At 56.8% G+C, this 16270-nt stretch overlaps 2 protein-coding genes across 8 annotated transcripts in view; both read right to left on the bottom strand.

Moving 5' to 3' along the window:
* LOC111768855 (uncharacterized) lies at window positions 1–8054 on the bottom strand. 3 transcript variants are annotated; one of them, XR_002801440.2, is made up of 6 exons: window positions 6491–8054; window positions 5937–6148; window positions 4951–5113; window positions 4640–4722; window positions 2550–2902; window positions 1–2127 (listed from the first exon to the last, which is right to left on the bottom strand). XR_002801440.2 is itself a non-coding variant. In XM_023622609.2 (5 exons), the coding sequence occupies exons 1-5, from the start codon at window positions 6745–6747 to the stop codon at window positions 2066–2068; spliced, it is 777 nt and encodes a 258-aa protein (XP_023478377.1). In that variant the 5' UTR covers window positions 6748–8054; the 3' UTR covers window positions 1–2065. The 3 variants fall into 3 exon arrangements, 2 of the variants coding, with proteins under 2 accessions (XP_023478377.1, XP_023478376.1); XM_023622609.2 differs by lacking the exon at window positions 2550–2902; XM_023622608.2 differs by lacking the exon at window positions 2550–2902 and having other exon boundaries at window positions 1–1968.
* Window positions 8055–8111: 57 nt separating this feature from the next.
* Window positions 8112–16270, bottom strand: part of LOC138918733 (platelet endothelial aggregation receptor 1-like) — a 28398-nt gene continuing 20239 nt past the window's right edge. For 3 of the 5 annotated variants that reach the window (XM_070241719.1, XM_070241717.1, XM_070241720.1), the window contains one exon: window positions 12739–13387. In XM_070241719.1, coding sequence (XP_070097820.1) covers window positions 13206–13387 — 182 coding nt within the window. In that variant the 3' untranslated portion in view covers window positions 12739–13205. Of the gene's footprint in view, window positions 10493–12738; window positions 13388–16270 lie in introns of those variants that run through there. The other 2 variants (XR_011428439.1, XM_070241718.1) reach the window with 2 other exon arrangements.

Below are 16270 nucleotides of genomic sequence, written 5' to 3'. Positions count from 1 at the left end.
TTACTTCCAACAGTTTCAATTTTATTCCTTTCTAGTTTATTTTTTTAATGCTAGTTGCAACCCACTGGTTTCTAAGAAGCCAACAATCTGCTGTCTGACAAGCTGCTCCAGGAGACGGAAGATCAGCTGTTTTTATGCTGAGGTGTGGATTCAAACATGGATGACCTGCGGCAACGACCTTGGATTTTCCTGCCTTGAGGTTAGGCCTTCACGGATCACGCTATGGGGCTGGGGAGTCCTTGCTGAGCGCACGGCTGTTTGTTCCTAGAAGGGAACAGTCTCCTCCAGCGCCCACAGATCCTGGCCAGGGAGGCACGAACGCTCCCCCTGTCTCAGAGCACAGGAGGGGCTTGCAGAGTCTCCGGCAGTGTGCAGCCGCTGCCAGTGGGAGCTGAGGGTGGGACTGGCTGGTCAGAGTTGCTGGGTGAGGGGACCACAGAGCCCTAAGTCCTGGACTTCCCTGCCTGCGGGGACTATGACACGGCCTTGCACACAGCAGCTGCGGACGCCCTTCCCTCCCCAGGCTGGCCCCTGCTGGGCACTCACAGGGTGGGAGAGGGGCCAGAAGCAAAGGGGGGTGACGGACTCAGACCACTTACAACATGAAGGCAGGGTCACCCTCCATGGCAGTCGGAGCTGTGCTTTGTTCAGTGGCCCAAACATGTGGACGTGAGGGCCATTTAGGGGTAGCTGGGGGACTGCACACCCACAGCTGTCGTCCGCCAGAACTGCCCAGGGTGATGCCTGGTTTTGGGCTCTGTAATCTCTGAGTTTGGCTGAAGCCAGAGAGCATGCAGACGGCCAGGGATGTCCCTCCACACCATCCCCGTCCTGCCACACTCTGGGAGCCTCAGTGGGCACTGAACACATGCTTCCCTGCAGTGAAGCTCAACCCCCACGTCCTGCAGGAAGAAGCCTCGACAACCTGGAAAAGCTCTAGAGTCACCTGGGGGCAGGAGCATTTCAGAGAATCAGCTGTTGTGGGAGGGGCCTTCCATGGGGTTCACAAAAGAGCAAATGAACGTTCAGAATATTCGCTTACAGACCTGTGGGGCTGCCGGGCTGCCAGGGCAAGTGGATTCCAGCTTCCCATTTATATACTTTCTGCACTAATGGAACTGTAAGGGGTGTGTATGACTTTTGCCATTTAGAAAAACAAAGCTAAAGTATAAACTAGGGAGACTGCCAAGAGCCTTTGGGCCCCTGTCACCCTGGCGCCCTGCACAAGGCCAGCCCTAGAGCACGGCGGTGGGCATGGCAGCAGGAGAGCTGGGCCAGACCTCACTCTGACATGAGGCATCGGAGTCTCCCCTCCCTTGCAAATCACGCCCCTCCCTGGGCCCAGAACAGTCTTCTGTGATCAGGGTCGATGCTGTCAGTTACTGCACAGGAGTGCTGAACACCAGGCGAGATGGTAAATGTGAGATGCACAGTCAGGCGCTCTACAAAGTTAGAGTTAATATTGTGACTTTCCAGCTAGTGTCACAGCCCCACCCCGAGGCCCTGCCTCTCACCTAGAGGATGCTGCCAGCGCACCCTTGGAGAAGCCGCAGTGTGACCACTGCACCATTCCTCTCTCTGCCCAGTGTCTGTCCTGGCAGTGGCTTTGGCTCCCATCTCCAGGTCTCCACCTCTGCCCATATCTTGCCGCTCGGTCATGCTGAGGCCCTGCAGAAAGTCCTGGAAGAACCAGGGCTGCATTATGAGTGTCCTTCTTGGCTCAGGCAATTTCCAGATGGGGCTGAGTGGCTGTTCCCCAGGGCAGTGGGGATGATAGTGGCTTGGTTGTCTGGGAATTGGGGCTGAACTTGAGCCCCTGGAGTTGCTGGCTGGCGCCCCTGTAGAAGGCCAGTGCATCGCTCCTGTGCTTGCTCAGCTGGGCCACCAAGTGCAGGCTCTGGTCCTCAAGCTTGTCATAGAGTGTGCGGACGCTGAAGTCCTCTAGGGTGTTCACAGGGTGTGGCTCCCCTGCAGGAAGAGGCCTTGGAGTGAGACTGAGATGAACAGGAGCCAGGAGCAGGGCACTGGGCCCAGGGGTGCAGGCGCAGCCACTTCCCTCCTCCCCTCAGAGCTCTGCAGCAGGATCAGGGGCCGAGGAGGGCAGAGATGCTGGGAGGAGCGTCGGCTCTGGTGAAGAAAGGCGGAGGTCAGTTTTGACGGGAGCATGGGGAGGAGAGAGGACCTCAGGGGCAGCAGAGAGCCCCTTCTGTGGTGTGGGTGTGACTGACAAGGACCTGCAGCCTGTCTGTCTGGGCCTGGCGTCACCCCAGAGCTCTGCTGAGGGTGGATCTCCCTGTCCTGGACGACCTGCCAACCACCCGGGGAGCTGTTTGCTGGGTCCTCCAGGCTGTGTCTGACTGCGTGACCTCCACCCCTTCCGTCCACCTGAACTCATCTCACTGTCCCCACATTCCCACAACTGTCCTGTGCTCCCCTGTCTCATCCCAGCTGGCCCCCTGCTCTGTGAACTCTTCTCCAGCCGGGCTGAAGAGCTTCTCCTCGGAGTCCCACAGTGCCCTGCGCACGCTCCGCAGACGGCAGATGCTCACCACGTGCTTCTCTGGCTAAGGGGCCTCCTCTGGCCTTCAGGCTGCGGTGTGTGACCCAGGCCACCTCCAGGAGAGCGAATCAGGGCCCCTCCATGGAGGCCGCTGCCTGCTCAAGTCTCTGGGCCCGAGTGGGCTTCTCTCTCATCCCCAGGAATGTCCCTCCGCGAAGAGCCTTAACCCTTTGACCTCCTTCTCCCTCAAACGCCCTCTGCTCTGCTACAAGGACATGTCTGGGGGACGGAGGCCCCTGTGCAGCTGCCTCTCCCCTGTGGAGTGTGGAGCTTGGTCTTGAAGGCAGAAGAAGGAACGTGGGGTGAGGCCCCATGCTGGCCTGGGGCTCAGCTGGGTGGCACCTGCAGGAACGTGGATGTGAACCTGAGTGAGCGTCCGCTGCCAGTCCCTAGGCCGCCCTGTCCCAGGCCTGGGGGTGCATGTGGGGAGAAGGGGAAGTCCCATCCATGCCGGCGATGCGACGGGGCCGCTCTCACTCTGAGAGCAACACCCGCCCGGCCTGGATGGAGCCTGCTTTCCATCCTCTCTCTCTGTGGCCAGCTTAGGACCTGTCCCCTGAGCTACCAGCTGGTCAGGTGGGACGAGGGTGGGAGTGCAGATCTTCAGAAGACAGGACTGGGTCCTCCCACTCCATCGAGATGCCCCTCTCCATCTGCCCTGTCATACGCCCCACAGCAAAGGGGCACTTCACCCTCCCCTCAGGGACCAGTCCTCCGACCAAAGGAACCCTGTCCTGGCACCCCAGGTCAGACCCGCTGGGCCCCCTCCTCCCATGGGAGCTCTCAGCAGTGAGCCGCGGCCCTGTGCTGGGCCTGAATAGAGGCTGCATTTAACGGTTACAGTGCCAGGGGCAGTCTCTGGCTCTAGCAGCCCTCACTATGTCCACACTGTCCACACTCAGCACAGCCCACCCTGTAGATCACCCACGAGGGCGCCATGGGGTGAGAGGGGCTGACTTGTCCTGGCTTGTTAGTTCTTGGTGTCGGCCCTGTCCAGAACAGTCGCCAGCAGAGGGATGACCAGCCTCTAAGCCCCATGCAAAGGCATAGTCAGGACAGCACAGAGCCAGCCCAGCCCTGGACAGTGTGTATGTGTTCTGGCACGATTGTGCATGCTTCTGTGCATGTGTATGATGTATATGCACGTGTGGGCGTGTATATGCATGTGTGTGGCATGTGCATGTGTGTGCATGTGTGTGTGTAAGGGGGTGTGTGGCATGGGGAGGCCTGTGTTCAGGTTCACACAGCTAGCAAGACTCCAGTACTGGTCTGATCCCATGATCGTGCTTGTAACCACTCATTTCTCTGCGCCCCCTCCCTGGCCCTTGCACGTTCAGCCCACTTCCTGTGGTCCCTGCAACTCTGCAGTTAAGAACCAGCGGAGTTGACCTTCAAGCTGTGTGAACCCAGGTCAGTGAGGACTTAGGGCCTCTGTCCTATTGTCTGATGCTGTCCCAAGCAGGTGAAGGGCCCACTTCCATGGAGCCTCCCTCCATGCCCCTCTGCACGTACTCCCTGCTCACAGTCGGGGCTGGGGGCCGGGGCCACAGGGGGAGGGTTGGGTCCCCGAGGTCCTCCTGAGCACCAAGGCAACACCCAGTTCTCCAGGTGTGAAGAGGAACTGACAGGCACGGGTGAGTGATTGTGTAAAGGGAGCCTGGAGAACGGTCCTTGCTTCTGCCCCTGCGGTGAGCTAGGGCAAGGTAGCCACCAGCTGGAGAATTGCCCTGGGGCCCCAGGAACTCCTGACCAGCACAGGGAGGACCAGAGAGCTCTCGCCTCAAACCCAGTGGCACCCTCTCTCCAGCGCTTGCCACCTGGGGACCTTGGGCAAGTCACTCATGTCTCCCTGAGCCTCATTCTCTCTGTCTATAACATGGGGACAGGACAACACCTGAAAACACTCACTTCTAGGCTCTGTCGTGAGGATCAAAGGACAGCATGAAGTGTCCTGCAAACTGTCAGTGCTGCACAAACATGAGATGCTCCCCAGAGTGTGTGGCTGGGGTGCAGGGGGTGTGGAGGGCAGGCTGAGTGGGGACGGGGAGAGGGACGACTCACTGCACACCGGCGTGGTACCTGTGTCCCGGGGAACGGCTCCCTGCCTGCAGCTGGCTCCTTCCCCAGAGCCCTGAGGACCGAGGTCTTCACGGACGGTAAGGCTGGAAGGAAGCCCCAGCCTCAGTGCACAGACACACACGGCTGGCGCAGGGCTCTCTTGGACCCGGGGAGCCGGTGACAAACGCCACAGGCCAGCTCAGGAGGGCATTCCTTCCTGAGTCCACAGGGCAGTGCTAGGCTCAGGCGTGTAGGCAGGGCCAGAGTGGGCAGTGGCCGTCCCTAGGCTGGGGCAGGGCTGGGAAATGTGTGAGGAGCAGAAAGGGACTCACCTGTCCCGGAGACGCACGCAGTCAGCAGGCACGTGAGGCTCCCTGAGGCCCCTCTCCCGGAGTCTCCAAGCTCTGACGGGGCAGGTCTGGGCCAGTGGGGGGCTCAGCACAAGGCCCAGGCCTGTCAGCAGCGCAGTTGCCAAGCCAACAGCCAGCAGCACCCCTGAAAGTTGCGGGGAGAGCGGAAGGGCCACATGATGACCACTCAGAACCTCCCCAGGCTGCTCGGGCCCGCCCCCCCCCCCCCCCCCCACCGCCCCAGAGCAGCGTTTCGCATTTGCCCCTTGGCCCTGGTCTCTCGGTCTTGCTGCCTTCAGGCTTTAACTCCTCATAGCTCCCTGTAGATCAACCTCATTCCTGCCTCTGGGGCTTTGTGATGTCAGGTGTCCTCCTGGGAATGCTCCTCTCCCCACACCCCACCATGTAAGACCCCTCCCAGGACATTGCTGCTGGCCTTCCTGGCACGTCCCAGCACTGCCCTGTGCTTCGTGTGGCTTGCTGGCTGCCCTGTGCCCAGGTGGCTTAGGACCTGGCCCCTGCAGGGCAGTGTTCTCTGTCCCACCTGGGTGGGGGCCATGAATGCCCCATGCTCTGGGCTCAGCTGGAGAGCTCAGTGCAGACTGCTGACTCATGAAGACAAGAAGGAAACAAGATGAGAAAACCCAGAGAGGAGGTTAGAGGAGGCACCCCTGCGATCCTGGTACTCTACGGTGCGACTCACTCACCGCTTGTGGGGACTCACTCCCCAGGGAAGCTCCCAGGACTGAGGTGGAGGGGAAGGGAGGGTGAGAAAGGAGACCCTAGTGGAGGAAATTCAGTTTTCTTTGTCTGGCGAATGAAGCCCCAGTTCAAGGGCAAGCTTGTCCTTGTGCACACCTGAAGTCTTTGGGGCTGTACCCAGAGTCACAGATGGGGCTGGGGGTTCTGCTGTGCCACACTCCTGGCACCAACCCCAGGTCCTGGCTACTCTGGTCTGGGGTCAGTACCTGTGATCACTGCCCAGTCTGGGCCCAGAGTTGGCAGCCTGTGCCTGACGATGCCATGCCTGGAGAGCTGGTACGGGGAGCAGGGCTGCACAGAGGACAGGCCAGGGCCACAGGCTATCCCCTTCTCTTTCACCGACACCACCACAATGCTCTCGGGAAGTGCATTGTCTCGAAACACGTATGTGCCCGGATCTAAGAACTGGTGGACAAACCTGGGGGTGAAGGGCCAGAATACAGAGAGTCAGCCTCGGTGGGCTGCTCTCAGCAGGCTGAGTCTGGGTGACGTTGAGCCGTGGCAGGGCCTCCCCCACAACACACATGAATAATGTGGTCCAGGGAAGCTCCCTGTGACCCCGCCCCCCCCCCCCCCCCCCACCCCAACGTGTGCCCTCAGGAGGCCTCGCCTGCCTGTGGTCTCTTCTGGCCTCATCTCCCACATGGTCAGCAGCCTCCCCTCCTCTCCTGAGTCTTCCTATTGGCCATGGAGGAGGAGGCTGTGACCAAGTGCGTGGCCCCATGGCCCCTCGAGTCCCCCAGCAGCCCAGCTGCATTACCTGGAGAAGTTGACCTGAGTCTCTCGCACTAGGTGGCCGAGCCTCCTGAAGGCCCCGAAGTCCCAGTGGGGGTTGCTGTTGAACCGGTGCTGCTTCTGGTACACGCGGTAGTGACTGGCTGGGCGATCTGGGGAGCGAGCCGGGGCTGGGCTGGGTCCCAGAGGCCTCCCCAGCCCCAGCCTGGGGCAGCCCACATCCGGAGAGCTCAGCATCCTGTGCTCACAAGAGTGAGTGCTGAGACACAGTTCCCCTCTCATGTACGTAACGTGCCCTTAGTAATCATGCTGCCAGGCATCACTCTTCTTCCCTCTGCCCACAGAGAGGGCACACTCTGAGCAGGGGGCACCAGGCCTGACGCCCCTCTGTGGGTGAGGCCAGCCTGATGCCCTGGGACTCTCAGAGCAGGGACGTGTTCAACTGTGTACCCCTGGAAGGCAGCACAGTATGGGCATGCAGCAGGTACTCAATACATGCTATGGGATGGCTGAGAGAATGAGCAGCTAAGGAGGTGGATGGGGCTGCCATACAGGCAGGCGCCACCTGGTTGTTCCTGCTGCACAAGGAGGCCTTACCTGTGTGCAGGTGTCAGTTCTTCTTCCTGAGCCCCCCAGCCCCGCATGATGGGGCTCTGATCTTACCTCCCTCACAGGGGGGAGAAGGGGGAACGCAACTGTGTTCACTGGCAGAGGTAAATATCAAGGTGAAGAGAGGGTGGAGGTTGCCCCAGTTCCCAGCGGTTTGTGGAAGAGCTGGGCCTAGAAACCAGGGCACACATGTCCAGTGTGGAGCTCGCTTTCCAGGGTGTGTTCCCCTCTTTGATACTCATTGCCTTGGCACGCGTCTCGGGGAGGTACATCAGTGGTTACGTGACACGTGGAACGAAACACTTCATTGACTTCTACCTGGGCCAAGTGGCCATTCTGTGTAAATCTGAAAAGCACGGACTGTGCCACACACCCAGCGATCTGGCCAAAAGCAAGGATGCTGCCTACATTCCAAATGCCAGAGACTGAAGCCTCATCCTCCCCAAAGGGAGGACCTCGATCTGGAGCCTTCAGTGTGTTGTTCCGTACAGGGCATTCTCTGTACTAATCTGTCATGGTTATAAGACAGCCACACAGGTTACATTTATATTTAGTTTCTATTCCATACCTCTCTGCCCCATGTTTTTTCTCCTCAAAATCCATTCCCCCCAAGGCACAGAAGTCTGACACCTCCACGGGCTGCAGGAGTCTCAGAATGCTGGAGCTGAAACATCTGCTCAAGATATGGAATGAAGGCCCCCAGGGAAGTGACCGAACAGGCTGAGAGCAGGGGACAGCACCGGCCTGTGCCCCGCTACTTTGAAGGCACGGTATGTACGTGATGTCACCGGGCAGACGGACAGGGAGGGATGAGGGAGCCAGAGCGGGAGGGCGGGGCCGAGGGGCAGACTCACTGTCAGGGTGAATCTGAAGCTGGAAAAGAATCACGTCCTCTTCTATCAAGCAGATCACTGGGTTTGGAATGTGGGGAGGGATGCTGGGGGCCTGGGGAACAGGGTATGCCGGGCCTGCAGTCCAGCGACGCCTTTGCAGCCGGGAGCTGGACACAGGTGGTCCTGGAAGAGTTTGCAGGGGGAAAGCTGAAGGACCTAGCCTGTCTGGGGAGGCACACACACCGCCTGTTGGTCCCACCCTGTCTCAATTCCCTTTTAAGAGCAGTTCCAGCCCTTCCGGGGCCCTTGCCTCCCCAAAGACTGTCTTCCTACCTGGCCTTCTGTGTCCCTGCCAGACCCTGGCCTCCTGAACCCTGGGACAGAGCTGAGAGATTTCTAGGGGCTGCAGTTGCGCCTCGCAGTGCGGCCGCCTTCCCCTTCCAGGAGGAAAGCAGCCACGCCCTCACTCCACCCACTTTCTCTGGGAGAGCCTGGGCTTGGTACCCCGTGCTTACCAAGGAGGGAGCCAGGCATGGCCATGCTGGAGATGACAAGGGCGAAGATGCCGTGGGGGCCACACTGGACCAGATGGACCCTGGCGCTCCCTTGGAAGGATGGGTCTGGGCCCAGAGCGCTGGCTACTTCCTGAGAACACGCATCACAGCATCATACGCCCGGGGAGAGGAGGAGGGGCAACGAGGCTCCCAGAGGTGGGGGCGCAGAGACCAGACTGAGCCTTTGGGCACAGCCCCTGGTGAGGGGGCTCAGCGATGTCCACTGTCAGCCTCCGTCCTCACTGAAACTTGCCCGGGTGGCCACCTGTGCCTGGGTCCCTCCCCATCTTCAGAAAACACCCCTGACTTAACTCAGTCCCTGTACTGAGCCACTGTTTGCCCCTTGTTTCTATCTGCCTGCAAATGTCCTACTTATGGAACAACTTAGAAACATGTCCCTATCACCCCAAATCTGCTGTCCATTCCCATGCCAGATGATCCTCCCTACCTTTCAGTGACAAGCAGACAGAGCCACCCAGAACCTTCTGGCAGACAAATATCCAGGGCTGGCCCTACTTGTGTCCAGGCCCTGGTCCTCTGCCCCTCCCACCTCGATGAAGCATCGGGGACCTGAAGACAGCCACGGCCAACAGTATGGTGGGCAAGAGACGGACCTGCCCTGTGGCCAGAGGTCCAGGCTGGGACCAGAGGCGCAGGCTTGGCTCTGGCAGGGTTTACACCAATTCTCTGACCATGGTGAGTGGTTTCACATCGCTGGGCCTCACTTCACACTTCTGTAAAGTGAAGCTGATGTTTTCTCAGATCCCTCTGGCATTCAGACTGAATGGTTGACATTGACCTAAGAAATATCTCCTTCTGCCCTTCCCTCCAGCTTGCAGAATGGAAATTCACGTGGATAGCAACAGATGAGGCAGGGAAGACTGGTTATCAGATGGACTTTCTCTTCCACCACCTGGTGTCTTTAGACTTGGTGCCTGGTTTTTCTGCAGTCACAGGTGCCCAGGTGGCTCTCTCTCTTGTCCCCATTGGGCAGAGGCTGCCCTTCTATCCCAGCCCTTCCCTAGCTGGGCTCACCCTCTGGATGCTGTCTCCGGCCTCGCCCTTCACACTCAGGATCAGCTCTCTGTTGGAGCCCCAGGCCAGGGAGAGCTGGGGGGCCCTGGCCAGACACCGGGCATCACAGAGCTCTTCTGCTGAGACGTACTGCCAACACCGGCAGCTGTGGAGAGGAGAGGGTGAGAGGCCTGCCCGGTGGGTGTGGAGCAGCTGTCTGCTCCCTGATGCCCCTCAGCCCTGCAGGCCCGTCCAGAAGGACACGAGCCGTCTATGCTTCCTAAGCAGTGACTGCACTTTTAATGGAGGTCCACGAAGGACTTGTGACACTGTGCTCTCGCCCTGCCTCTGCACGAGCTGGGCGTCTCCCAGAATGCGAGCAGTGCCTGGACAGAGGCACCGCTGAGGCAAGAGTGAGGCGAGAGAGCTCCTCAGCCTGGAGGACTCCTATTTATTCAGCAGACCTCCCGGCACAGTGCTCCCCTGCCCCGTGCCTCCCCTGCCTGGGGGCAACTCCGTCCAGTCCACAGGTCAGCTGGAGGACTAGAACTCAGGAGAAAACCAGGGTCCCCCTTGGCTTGACGTCTAGTCAGGGTCAGCTCCCAGCAGCTGGCTGAGGAGCCCGGGGTGCAGACCTCGCTCTTCCTTGCTGCCAGCACCTCTCCAGCCCTGTGCTGCTTGCCCCGGCTGGTGTTGCCTGGCCCCTCACCCCCCTGCCCCTGTCGGGGAGTGCTGACATGGGAGCTTCTGGAAGGAGCTTGCACTCAGCTCAATGTCCCATCAGGGCTGAGTCCTGCCAACACCCTTCTGGACTGGCCCTCTGGGGACGGTCAGGACCTGTCTGGAGGTGGTAGATTCATTCTGTTCTCTGTGGCTTTTTGTCACTCACATGCCCAGTTCATCGCTGAGCTCCCCACCCAAGGGGTGACAGGAGGAGGAGCAGTTGTGCTGCTGAGGGGACACACACTGGCGGGTGGCAGCCAGGCGAACGTCTCCAGGCGATCAGCGCTCTGCCACCTGTGGGAGGAGAGTCCCGGCTCTGGCACCCTGTAGGCCTGGGTGGGGGCGCCCTCCGCGTCAGAGACCATTCCAGAGACGGGAGCAGGGCTGTGAGGAACCAGGCTCCGCTGAGAGGTCATTAGTAAACACGCTAAGACTAGGGCTAGCTGGAGGGTAGAGGGGAACCACGAAGTGATAGAAGATAAGTTTGCTGCCTTGGGGGGATTCGGGAGGTCTGGCTGGGGAGGCTGGACAGCTAAGATTACATCCTAAGAAGTGAGGATCAGCAGTGACGGTGGTGGCTGGTCAGGGAAGGCTTCCTGGAAGAGGTGAGGGTGAGCCTAGGTCTGAAGCGGGATTGTTAGAGCAGGACACTACAGGGGGGGATGGCCAGAGTGTGTCAGGGAACAGGCCCGGTGACTGGCTGGGCTGGTACGGAGGGCCTGCCGGAGGAAGCAGCTTTGGGTGAGGCTGGAGAGGTGGCTGGGTGTTGGTTCCCGTGTTACCCTGGGCCCACATTATCTGCCTGCCTCCTGAAAGTGTGGAACCGTGGGAGGAAGACAGGGCAGCCACAGCCCCTTCGCTGGGGGTCACGTCAGGAAAGACACAGGCCCACCTGGACAACCCAATTATTTATGCCAGTGGTAGCTAGACTTTCAACCATGCCCCCAAGAATAAAAAATTATTGTAAAATATATTACTATAATATATACTGTACTGTATATAAAATATATATTAAAATACTTGTGAAAAACTGAAGAGAAGGAAGATCACTGTGAACAGTTTTGATGTCTCCTTCTTGAGCACACCCATTTTGGGATGGACTTGGTGAGGCCAGAGCCTTCCCTGTTCTCTGACCAGGTAGTAGGGGCGACAGGTGAGGGAGTTTGCCTGTTAAAATCAGAGATGAGTCCTGGATGATAGCCATGAAAGAAGCCATTCCTCTGGTTGAGGATCTGATCTATACGACCCAGGCCGCGTGTCAGAGTCGTACCCCACCTCTAACTGGCTGTGTTACGCCTCTCTGTGTTTCACCCTCTTCATGTGGAAAGGAGGCAGAGGTGGGCATTCAGGGGCCAGAGGTGGGCCAGGTAGTAGCCTCAGGCTCGATGCAGGCAAGGCCATTCCAAGGCTGTGGGCTAGGAGGCAGCTCTGAGCGGGGTGGAGCCAGTCAGTTGTCCCGGCTGCTCAGTCCTGAGGCAAGGGGGCCTGTGCCCGAGGGAAGGTAGAGAGATGCAGAGGGTGGGGAGGATTTGGCGTTCTTGTCTGCGAAGGAGGGAGGGAGGGAGCCCATCTCCTTTTGTTCTTGTAGGGGCCCTGGCCTTGCCCTGAGTAAGGATGCGGGGAGCCAGCACTAGCTGGTGATGTGAAGGACAGGTGCCCAGACTGCTCTAGGGAGCCAGCTCCTTGTCCAAGCTGAGTATCCTCGGCTGAGCTCAGACTTGAGCAAGGCTTGAGAGCCAGGTTGACTAGAGGTTTTCAAACTTTAGTGAACATCAGAATCATTTGGAGGGTTTGTGAAAATCCAGATTGCTGGGTCCCACCCCTAGAATTTCTGAATTCAGTGGGTGTGGGGTAGGGCTCGAGGATTTGTGTTTCTTAACAAATTTCCAGGTGATGCTGACATTGCTGGTGCAAAGACCACACTCTGAGAACCACTAGGCTAGAAGTAGGCAGGATGCAGAGCCATTTGTGCAACGGGAGAAGGGCATGCACAGGGAGGGAGTGCTGGAAAGGTAGGGCCAGATGACGGGAAGCCAGCAGCGCTGGGGCCACAGCCAGGGGCTGGTAACTATCTCTATCCGGTGGAGAGCAAGTGCGTGACTCAACCTGTTGACTGTTCTCCTGTCAAGGGGCAGGATCTTCGAAGGGCAAGGCAGAGCTGCCTGACGAGGGATACAGATGGCAGAGGAGAAAGGTGGTGGGAGAGCACCTCGTTCCTCCTCAGGGTTTTGGAGGAGCTCCTACTGGCCCTGGGTGGCATAGGCCAGCCTTGGGGTCCTGACTGTCATCTTGTTCTCTGTGGCTCAAATGTGGGATTGGGAGTGACTGATAATGGGAGATCTGGATTCAAAGGGGAAATGCCTGAACGGGCCAGAGCTGTCTGAGATGGAGCCTGGGGGAGGGGCTGTGTGTCAGGGGGCAGCACAGGGGGCTCTCTGTGCCACAGGGCTGGTTGGGTGGAGAGCCCTCCCGAGATGCTGCTGACTTTTAAAAAGAAATCAGATCCAGAGCTTCCAGAGCTGGCCATGAAGGGAGGGCCTCCAAATCTTGCTGCCACCAAGGCTGCACGCCTGGTCAGGGGCCGCTGTGGTCGTCAGCTAGCCTGCCACCCATGCGGGGTGTGGCCCTTCCTGATGCCTGCAGTGCCTTGTTTCGCCGTGTTCCAGGGACGGACACGGGAATGCTCACACTGTGCAAGGGCGACTGTGCAGGGTGCTCACCCTACAACCCACAGAGCGGCCCTGTCAGCTCCCACAGAAGGCTCCTCAGTCCAGCATAGAGGGGGTGGAACGACTGAGTTACTCTCCTCAGACCCTTTATAATGCTGAGGTGCTGAGGCTCCATGATAAGCAGAAACACGGGTCTTATCATGACGTGAGCTCTCTGAGGTCTTCTCATTTGTGCAGGAGGCAATCCACCCGGACAAAGGACTGAACTCCAAGCAGACAGCCAGTGAAGGTGCCCGGCTTGCAGGGCAGCACCTGGATGCTCCCTCCCGTCACTCCCCTCAAGTCTTCCTCTCCTTGATGCTGCAGGGCATTACCTGGGGCTGGCAGTCCTCAGCACCATCACTCTCGTCGCTCTGCAGGCCCCTCTCGTCGGAGGACTCATGTCGTGCCTGGCAGATGCAGGAGCCGTCTGACTTCTGGAAGACCCTGTTCAGGCCCCAACATGTGCAGTGGGAGGCACCTGGGGACAGAGAAGCCCTGTCGTCTGTCACAGGCACCTGGCAGTGAGCCAGAACCTGAGTGAACCCTCCGTCCCTGTCCACAGGGCGCCTGTGGTCCAGGGGGCAAGCAGACGCCCACTGTCCCCAAAGTTGGGGCTGAGACGGTCTTTGTGAGGATTGGGTGGGATCTTCTAAATCAGTCATTCTCAACCCTGACTTGCACTGCATTCATCTGAGAAGCTTTTAAAAAACATTGCTGTTCAGATGCCCTTCAGGCCAATTAAGCAAAGATCTCTGAGGTGAGGCCAGGGCATCTCCTTTCTGACAGTCCCTTGAGCACTGCAATGTGCGGCTGGGGCTGAGCACTGCTGACGCCGTGGAAAGCACTTGACGTCCTGTGGAAGGCGTTGTTCCTTCCACGATCACGCAAAGCCACGTGGGGTCGGTCCCGAAGGACTGGCACAGGCCTCTGTCTCTGGACAAGAGGAGAGATCCGCAGAGCCTGAAGGCCGCTCAAGAGGCCTGAAGGATGGATGGGATTAGAAGGGCAGAGCTGGGAGCACAGGAATTCTCAGCAGGGAAGGTGACAGGTGAGGAGGTTCGGGGTTTATTCAGGAGGCAAAAGCAGTCCAGGCGAATTTGTGATTCAGGAGGGGCAGTGGGAGGAAGGGTAGAGAGCAGGTCCGTGTAGTGGCCTGGGGTTCCCTGCGCCAGGGCCAACCGGCCTGTGTGCCTCTGTGGAGACTGGCATCTGCTCAGGAATGAAAACACTCATTTCAGGTTCAGCCCTTGCCAGATTGCTGAGGATGACCACTCACACACAGGACACAGCAGCCCACAGACCCTCGGCAGAACTTGTTGAGTAAATGGATTGAAAGTTGACATTTTTTTGCTAACATGGTTGCATTCTTCCCCAGAAGAATTTAGGGACCGTTACCAAGAGAGAATTATTTCTACTGTAGAGAAGGAAGGGAGTTACTCAGTACTGAAGTGACACAGGGAGTATTCTCCCACCAGACAGGCTCTACACAGTTAAGCCCTCTCTACTGTCCTGAACTCTGGAATGTTCTTTAGCCCGTCTGGACCAGCTCCTTGCTGAGACTCTGTGCCCCCGGAGTCTTCTGCGTCTTCTCACGGTCCAGAGCGCTGGGCTTCAAACCTCGCTTCGTGCAGCCCGGTGCTTCAACAGAGGCGCCTGGGGACCTTCTTAGGGGAGGAGTGACCTCACGGCAGCGGTTACGAGACCTCACCCTCAGTTCACTCGGAGCCACTCTACTCTGACATGTTTCATATTAATTCCCTAAATAAGAATTCTTTTGAAAGAGTGTTTTCTTGCTAAAGAATACTTTGAACAGAAGTCTGAACTCTTGGTCTGGCAATCATGACTACAGAACTGACCATGGATCTATATTAAAAGTACCATTTTTAAAATATCTTTTCCCCATTGTCTTAGCCCAACAAGATTTTACTTCCCCTCAAGTTCCTGTTTAAATACAACCTTTTCCATAAAGTTTACCTGAGCCTGCCATGCAGAAGCAATTTCTTCCTATTTTGAACTGTCCGGACTTTTTTCACTTCTTTTCTTGTGGCATTTGACACGTCTGCCAATTTGTTATATATTTTTTTCTTTCCTCCTATCTTAGTATCTTCCACAGTGTTTTTGTGTCACTTACAACAATAATTTGAAGTTAGTGTTTGTGAGATAACCTTCAAGATAAATTAACTAGAAAAAACCTCTCCACCTATCACAAAAGGGAAAGAGGCAGTTGACAAAGTGCGCATGCTTACAGACCCGGGCAGCGGCAGAATAGCTCACAGTGGCCCCCCCTTACCCACAGTTCTGCTTTCTGTGGTTTCAGCTACCCGTGGTGAGCCGTGGTCCGGAAGCAGACGATCCTCCTCCTGACGTATTGTCAGAAGGTCAGTAGCAGCCTAACTACATCACAATGCCTGTGTCGTTCGCCTCTCTTCACCTCCTCACGCAGGCACTGGATCATCTCACATCATCGCAAGAGGAAGAAGGGTGAGCGTGCACAACAAGACATTTGGAAAGAGAGAGACCAGATTCACAGAACTTTTATTACACTTTATTGTTATAATTGCTCTTATTTTATTATTACTTATTGTTGTGAATCTCTTCCTATGCCTAATTTATAAATTAAACTTTATCATAGGTATGTATGTATAGGAAAAACATAATATATATAGGGTTTGGTACTATCCATGGTTTCAGGCATCTACTGGGGGTCTTGAAATGTGTCCCCCATGCATAAGGGAGGACCACTGTATTTCAGGCCAATATTCCTATGAGGCACAATTAGAAAAGCCAGAAAAAATATAGAAAATATATGACTGAAGGAATGAAAAACTTAATTGAGGATTTAAGGAAAAAAAATTCTGGAGAGAAAGGAAATCTAGAGGGATGAGCCCCACATTTGGCCCCACATTTCCCCTAAAGGCATTTGCCACTTCAGTTGAGAGGCTGAGAAGATGAGCGCAGCCTCAGGATGTCTCATCAGGCTAAGGGGACAAAAGTTGGGCCCACCAAGAATGGCAGTCTCTGGTAAATGTCTCAGCTTTCAGTTGGGACCACTGAAGGGCTACACCCTAATAAGCATTGACTGCAAGAACGCCAACTCTCTGAAACCTGGAGCCAAGCACTAATTTTCTAAATCCCTGATGAATTGAGGTGATCTGTTCCTACTGTAACTGCCTTCCAGAATGAAAGTAATCCCTCTCGGGGGAAAGATAATAGCATCCAGAATCTCAATTTTCATTGATAATGTTTATCATTCAATAAAAAATAACCAGGCACGCAAAATAACAAGAAATGTTAAGAAATTAAGAGAAAAACTCCCAGATGATAGATACAGGGTCTCAAAGATCCAATTATTGGAGTTATC

This window comes from Equus caballus, chromosome 18 (assembly GCF_041296265.1).
Source record: "Equus caballus isolate H_3958 breed thoroughbred chromosome 18, TB-T2T, whole genome shotgun sequence".
Lineage (NCBI taxonomy): Eukaryota > Metazoa > Chordata > Mammalia > Perissodactyla > Equidae > Equus > Equus caballus.
This window is presented reverse-complemented; position numbering and strand designations above follow the sequence as displayed.